This window comes from Onthophagus taurus, chromosome 11, assembly GCF_036711975.1.
Source record: "Onthophagus taurus isolate NC chromosome 11, IU_Otau_3.0, whole genome shotgun sequence".
NCBI classification, from domain to species: Eukaryota; Metazoa; Arthropoda; class Insecta; order Coleoptera; family Scarabaeidae; genus Onthophagus; species Onthophagus taurus.
Genome location: NC_091976.1, coordinates 10,151,067 through 10,159,693, shown reverse-complemented (window position 1 = coordinate 10,159,693; position 8,627 = coordinate 10,151,067). Strand labels below are relative to the sequence as shown.

General features: G+C 31.5%; 1 protein-coding gene across 1 annotated transcript; it reads left to right on the top strand.

Annotated features, from left to right (window-relative positions):
* The first annotated feature begins 5,353 nt into the window (after nt 1-5,353).
* Nucleotides 5,354-6,043, top strand: LOC139432078 (uncharacterized). The gene has a single exon (XM_071200416.1). It carries the CDS (start codon nt 5,354-5,356, stop codon nt 6,041-6,043), a length of 690 nt encoding a protein of 229 aa, XP_071056517.1.
* Nucleotides 6,044-8,627: the final 2,584 nt, after the last annotated feature.

Below are 8,627 nucleotides of genomic sequence, written 5' to 3'. Positions count from 1 at the left end.
GGGGTATGGAAATATTCAACAAGTCTTTGTGTAGAGGAATTTAGGGAGACATGCCTGGAAAATGTAGTGAATTACCTTATGTCATGACATTAGAAAAGTTGTCAAAGTGCTTTGTTACAAGAATTCATTGAATAATTATTAACATTTTTAATTTTGTGCGTGTGAATTTTTAAGGTTATGTTTATTAAACTAAAAGTTTCCTCCCATTTCCCCACCACTATTAAAACAAGTGGAAGGAGGTGTGACCGCTGTGACGAGGGCAGTAAGTATTGGCATCAAGCGCTTGAGAAAGTAGTTTTTAGCGGACCGGCTTTCTTGATCGCATTGTATATTAATAAAATTTGCGGTAATAAATTTAACCATTTAAAAGATCCCTGAACACTAAATTCTTTCCACATTAAACCTTTTAAAGTTCTATTTAAACGTTCAACGATAGATGCCTTTAATGAGCTAAACGTAGAGTAATGATTAATTTTTAATTTACTCATAAGTGACATAAAATCTTTATTATAAAACTCTTTTCCTTGATCGGTTTGAAGGTTTTTTGGTACATTTGCATCCTTTAAAATACTTTTCATTGCTTTAGTAACATCTTTACCTGATTTAGTTTTTACCGGAACAGCCCATGCATATTTGCTAAAGACATCAATTACAACGAGTATATAACGATAACCACTATTTTGTCGTACATAAGGTATCATCTCTACTAAATCAGCCTGGTATAAATCATTTATCCCTTTAGTAAGTACATGTCTTCTTTTAAAATGTATTCGAGCAGGTTTATGAAGTTCTTCAGCTAATTTTCTTTTAATATCAGAGAACATGTTAGTACGATTTCTACAAACAGTGTATTAATCGTCGCAGTAGGAGATGGAATGAATTTTAATCTGTCACCTTTCTTCAATTTGATAGCCTTCCCATTTAAGCTATCATAAATCCTATTGTTTACTATAAGAGTGGTGTCCGATGGCACAATAGTGATAGAGTAAATTTCTCCTGATTCAATAGGAAAAATATAATATCTGTTGAAATTACTCAGCGCATAACTATGTCCAGCTTTCGCACCAGTCAAAGTAATATTCAAATAAGAATAATAGTTATGTTCTATTGAGGAGGAGAAAGAAGAAGCAGAAATATGATGTCCGAACTTGTGGATAGTCATAACTAAAATGATATAATGTATTGTAGGTTTATACAATTATATGAGCTTCTCGTAACTCTTCTATAATACTATTAATTTCATTACCATGTGACGTATTACCGGCAAGCTGAGAGGCTATTAAAAGTTTTAATCTATCTACTAATTCATTAGGATCATCCCAATAAATAAAATTTGACCGTTGATTATTGTACTGCTGCTGCATGAGACCTTCACCAGTTCTCATACGAACAGGAACGCTTTTTACTCTAGTCCGTCGTACAACTCCTTCCGTTGTATTTAAAACAGGTGCAATTATTTGACGATACCTGTCCGACTTGTCACCCATAATTTGTTGTGTAAGATTAGCTCATACAGACCTTTCGTACCCTTATAAGTTTTCTTTGCAATGGTTATATCATTCGTTTTACTACTAAAGAATATTTCACTATTTCCAATGGTATATTTATCAGTTAAAATATCAACATGAACTTCTTTGTTGCTGGAATCGAATTCATTGCTATCATCTCTTAAATAGCTCTCAATGTAAGATCTTGTTAGAGGAGCAAATTGTTCCAAGTATAAGAAAAAATATTCTTCAGGAATATTCATAGTTTCTGGTAATGGAGATACATCTGCTGCTGTCGCTGCTGCTGCTGCAGGTGGTGATGTTTGCGTTGGTTGCGGTGGTGGTGATGGAGATGTTGCAAAAACATCGTCATCATCATCGCTTAATATTGATATTGTTGGTGATTGAGGCGCTTGTTGTTGTTATTGTTGTTGTCGATGAAGTTCTGGTAGACGTGATGCTTGTACTGCTTCTGATACTCTTCTTTTCTTTGTAGGTATTACTGTTTTAAATTCTTCTTCTTTAACTTCCTCCGATTTAAGCTCCTCCTCCCCTCCTCCTTCTTAACTTTAATAGGATGTTTAATTGTAGAAATTATTTTTTCTAAAGGGGTTGTTACTGCTTTATATTGCTGTTGAAGCAAATGGCCAGATTTATGTCTCCTTGCTTTTAATGTATCCAATTTCTTTTTCACATTTGCTCTTGTTTTAATAAGCTTTCGTGTTAATTGTTTTGAGTCCACGTTTTCTGTACAATGAATGAACGGTTACTGACTAATGCATGTGCTTACTGTAGAGTTTTATTGAAACTATTCAGGCCGGTTTTAACCGATCCGTTTTATCCGATCGGTTTTAACCGATCTGTTTTATCCGACCGGTTTTAACCGATCAGTTTTATCCGACCAACCGCATTTATCGGTTGTAACACCGATACTTTTTTGGATTCTTCAAACCGAAACCTAACTTTCGTTTTATTTTCATCGCATTAGTAACAAACCATGCGTTAGCTTTTTCACCAATCGATGAATCTTTCGCCAATACTCTTTTCCATGCTTCTTCAGCTAATACTTTATCTGCTTTATGTCGATTGTGTAAATCTGTGTATTGTGTATAGGCTAAATCGTGACGTTTACATGCTCTATCAAGGTCATTAATACCAGGATCTCCACGTGCTAAGCGTTTCATGAGATTTGTCCCGGGTCCACAGAACTGATAGCCGGGTAAATGCAGCTCTCCACCTGTTCGTATCACTAACATGACTGATATAGAAACATACACAATCACAGTTTTATATAGTAATGAAACCCATTACGATATCTACCATTGTTCATATCGTCCTCCTTACTGATTACAAAAAATCCAAATCTATCTTTCCAACACATTGAACACATTTTCTTAAAGACATTGAATTTCATATCGGTTGTTACATGATCATTATAAATATGTTTTAGATTTAGATCATCTTGTTTGAAAAGTATTAAAAAGTTTGCATTATCACGTATTAAATGCTTTGGAATATGTGTGTAACTCTGACATAAATAAAAACTATCTATTGCCTTATGTCGTCCCATACAAAAATAATCACGAATAATTGATTGTTTATCGCATGCTACATCATCAAATATAAAAACCGAATGTTCATTCGCTTTAGAAGGATGCATTATGTCATCACTACTGCTATACTCATAATATCCTTAACCTTTTATAGGCTGCAGCAATTTTCTCAAATATTCATATTTGTTTTGATACAATGACTTTGAATACACATACACATTTTTAAATGATAGTCCATTAGGATCCTGTAATAAGCTAATTATCAGATTTGTTTTACCAGAGTTAGAAGGTCCGGATATAATGCAACGTAGATTATTTGGAAATAAATAACTATGCTTTCTGTTTTGAGGTGATTGATTATTATTAAATTGCATTGTTACATCATCAACATTTAATGTGTAAGGTTGTTTTATCACTTTCATGTTTATTGTATAACTAACTATTATATAAGTTTGATTTTGAATATATAATGTTCATTTGTCTGTTGACCATTGAAGTGATTATCAATATCATCAATATTTAATGTGTAAGGTTGTTTTATCACTTTCATATTTATGGTATAACTGACTCCTTTATAAGTCTGAATTTAAACATATAATATTTCTGTTGACCGTTTCTGTTGACCGTTGAAGTGATTGGATGACCATGAAGAAAGGAGCAAGTGGAAAAGTGATTTCTTTTAATAGAGCCGTTAAAAATGCTAAAATAAAATTAAAAGAGTCAAGCACTAATGATTTGAAATCTGCTGCAAAGTTAGCTTTACGTGCCGTAAAAGGTATTGTCAAAAAGAAACCTCGTTCTAGAGTTATTACAATTCCAAAAAGCGGTGGTATACTTCCGCTCATTCCAATTTTTGCTGGTTTAAGTGCATTAGGAGCTCCAGCAGGTGGAACTGCTTCCGTTATAAGTGCTGTCAATAAAACGAAGCAAGCACAAGCGGCACTCAAGGAAAGTCAAAGACATAATCAAACGATGGAATCAATAGCTTTAGGTAAAGGTCTGTATTTAAAACCATATAAAAAAGGATTAGGTGTTTTTTTAAAGACACGCCAAGAAAAACCATACAACAGCAGAAAGCGCTAACAAACGTTGACTTGATGCGTTATGTGAAAATATTAGGGATACCAGAGTTTAGAGGGAAATTCATGCAAGATAAATTACCTGTGCGTATTAATAATAATGAAAGAGGTATTATTAACTTGGATAGTGTGAAAGGACCTGGTACTCATTGGACAGCCTATATTAAAAAGGGAAATATAATTACTTATTTCGATAGTTTTGGTAATTTAAAACCAAGTAAAGAAATTGTCAATTATTTCAAGAGTGCTGGAAATAATGTAATTATTAAATATAATCACCATCAATATCAAACCTATAACACAAGTAATTGTGGTCATTTATGTTTAAATTTCTTATCATCAGACGCATTATAGCTTCAACAATCAAAGGATGTGGACGTTTGATTTAGTAGGAAAAACATCTGTTCTAACAGCAAATTACCACCCTGCAATAGAACTGAATCCTAATTATCAATATGAACTGGCACTTGTAAGCTTTGATGGATACAACTCAATTCCAAATATTGATGAAACAAATAATTGCTTAAAAATTGATAATGAATTGATAGCACTACCAACAGGATCTTATGAATTAATACACATTTCGAATGCTATTAATAAACAACTTAAAGAAAAGAATATTAATGGTGTGAACTTTAGCCTACAAGCAAATGAAGATACGCTACAAGCAGTGATCACATGTAACAAAACTATTGATTTTAATGTAAACAACTCCATCTCAACAATATTAGGATTTAATAAATCAGATGTACTGGATCCAATAAAATCCCCGCACAGAGCTATTGTAGACAGAGCTATATTGACAGAGCTATATTGTAGATATATTTAAAGTAAATTCTATACAAGTACTATGTAACATAACACAAGGAGCTTATCACAACAACATACCTGCGCACACTATCTACTCATTTTTCCCTACAGTACCTAAAGGTTACAAAATATCAGAAACTCCCCACAATTTACTATATATGCCTTTGAATACACAAATAATTAATAATATTACCCTTAAAATAGTTGATCAAAACGGATTGTTGGTCAATTTCAGAGAAGAAGTCATCAAGATAAGACTACATTTAAAGCTCTCTAGTAATAATGGTTCTTAAGGTAAAAGGTAATATAAACCCACAAAATCAAACCAATACTTTTAGTTCTCTTCACACTGTGAAACAGTTAACACCTCAAAACAAACAATTTCTTGAATCATTAGGTTTACAATTAATAAAATAATAACAATATGAGTATCTTAAACGTCTCTGATAAAGTACAATTTGATAATTCACTCGTACGGATTCAGTATCATAATCATTTACCATACTTATCAAATTCTTTTAACAATAGCGATGAAATTCGTATTGCAATTCAACATCAGGACGTTTACACGTTACCAAGTCAATCTTTTATTTACGTACAAGGGAAACTATTGAAAGATGACGGAACCGTTGATAAAGATTCAAAATTGTCAGCAAATCCGATCGCTCATATGTTTAGTGAAGTACGATTTGAATGTGGAGGGAACGTAATTGACAGAGTAAGAAATCCAGGAATAGCTAGCACATTAAAAAATCTTTGCTCATTAACAAGATCGGAATACTATCATGCCTCTAACGCAGGTTTCGAATATCCAAATATTAAAGTAAATGAAAATACAGGAGATTTTGACTTTTGTGTTCCCTTGAAATATTTTCTTGGGTTCGCAGAAGATTATAATAAAATTTTGATAAATCTCCGTCAAGAATTAGTTTTAGTACGCAGTAATTCAGACAAGAATGTTATCGAAAGTCTTTTACCTAATGTGATGATTACTATTAATAAAATAGTATGGAAAGTTCCTCATGTTTCTGTAGCCGATGTTGAACGTTTAAAACTTTTAGAGTACAGGGTGGGCAAATTTGGATGTTATTATAGGCTATCTCAGAAACTATAAGAGATACGAAAAAAGTAGGTGCCATGTCCCGGTCTCTTTTTTCGAGACTAATTCAATACCGCAAACATCTAACCTCTATCTTCTTTTGTTTTTAAGTTATAGCCAAAAAGTCAAATTTTCGTGATTTCAAAAAATGCTCATATTTCGTTTATTTTTCAAATTATAGGAATGGGGTTGATACGTTCTTAAGACACTTTTTTAAGTGGAATATACTGCGGTTGAAAAGTTTTAAATATACTTGATGATTTTTGAGATACTACACAAAGTTGTGTTTTTTTAAATACAAACTATACTTGATTATGATGTTAAAGAAAAGAGCATATTTTTAGCTTTCCAATGATGTATCGCATGTATGGTGTATTTGCAGAAAATAAGCGTTAATTCGAAAATAGTAAGCGCTAATATTCAAAATTTTGATTATAGTAGGCGGGTGTGGACAGTAAACACTACGTAGAGGCTATAATATATGGTTTTGCACGAATATGACAGAATAAAGTTGGTTTTGTACCATTATTCAGGATAAGTTGGTTTTGTACCAACGAATAAAAACTTTGAATAGTTAATGTAAATTTCTCAGCATCTTATCCCTGACTTTGTTCACCAATAAAAAATGATTAGCAAGTAAAGTTTGTTTATTAAAAATACAAGAAATGTATTAATTAATGAATAATTAAATATGGACAACTTCAGGAACTAAACAGTCATAAACTGTCCTCTTCTTCTACTCAACTTACTGGTTGTAAGATTAGAACAGTTCGGTACCAATGAATGAAATCTTCGGTAGTATTTTCCCAGTTTCCCCCAAACATAAGATGTAGAAGTTTTTTGATATCAGCAATCTTTTCTTTTGAAATTGGGTGAGATAGAGGAAAATTAGGGATCATAAACTGGGAGCGGACTTTCCATTGAAACACCGTTTTAATGGGGATATGAAGACTTATGTATCATCTTCAAAGCGGAATTCAATATATTCTACATTTAATTTTATCGTTTTATTTAAAGATAATGCGGAACTTCTTAAACGGGAAACTCGTTTCGCAAAATTCAAGAATGATATAGTTTGTTTTAATAGAATGATTATATTCAAATAGCCACTTGCTATATTTTTAAAAATTAAAAAAAAATATTCTTTTTAGAACACAATTTTAATATACGTCTTACACGTAGTTACAATCAGACAAGACTGGTTGAAAAACTAAAAATAACATTTATTTTTTTAATAAAATTTCCCACGGAAACAAAGAAAATGAAAAGAGGGTTACTAAAAATTTTGTAATTTTTGGACGGTGAATGTTTGTAGCGACGCTACAAATGAAATGACAAGTAAACTCACGTTGCTATAGTAACTAAGTAGTATTTAGCATTTTCCTTGCCTACTATAAGTAAAAATTTTAATTTTAATCTTTAATATTTTAAAAATTGAAAAATAACGCTTATTTTCCGCATAAACATCATGCGTGCGATACATCATTGGAAAGCTAAAAATATGCTCTTTTCAGTAACATCATAATAAAGTATAGTTTGTATTTAAAAAAATACAACTTTATGTTATATCTCAAAAATTATCAGCTATGTTACAAATTTTTCAACGGCAGTATATTCTACTCAAAAAAGTGTCTTAAGAATGTATTAACCCCATTTCTCTAATTTCAAAAATAAATGAAATATGAGCATTTGTTGAAATCACTAAAATTTGACTTTTTGGCTATAACTTAAAACAAAAGAAGATGGAGATTTGGTCTTTACGGGATTGGATTAGTCTCGGAAAAAGAGACCGGGATATGGCACCTACTTTTTTTGTATCTCTTATAGTTTCTGAGATAGCCTATAATAACACCCAAATTTGCCCACCCTGTACATTGAACAAGGAATTGAATTAGACATGGGATTTAGATCATTTGATTTACATGAATACCCATCATTACCAAAAAATAGACAACACACATGGACAATTAAAACATCTACTCAATTATAAAAGCCCAGATACTTTATATTAGGGTTTCAAATCAATAGAAAAGATAATCCGTTACGTTCTGCATCACAATTTGACCACTGTAATTTAACAAATATGAAAGTGTTTTTAAATAGTGAGAAATATCCCTAGGAAGCTTTAAATTTAAATTTTAAGACAGGTCAAATTGCAGTTTTATATGAAATGTATTGTAATTTCGCAAAGACCTATTACGATCGAGAACTTGCAGAACCAATGTTTAACAGAGATACATTTTTAGCACATACACCGATTATTGTAATTGATTGTTCACGGCAAAATGATATTTTAAATGTGGGAACCGTTGATATTCGCATTGAATTTGAAACGAGTGAAGAGATACCTAATGCTACTTCCCTCTACTGTTTAATCTTACACGATCGTGTTTTCAAATATGTTCCTTTAACTGGTATGATTAATCAAATATAGATCAGTTTGTAAACAACTCTATCTCAACAACATAATAATAATAATAATAATAATAATAATAATAATTATTTATTGTGCCAACACATGATACAACAAACCAAAAAAAAACAAATACAATTCATAATATTCAATAAAAAAAATACAAATCTATAAAATAATTAAATT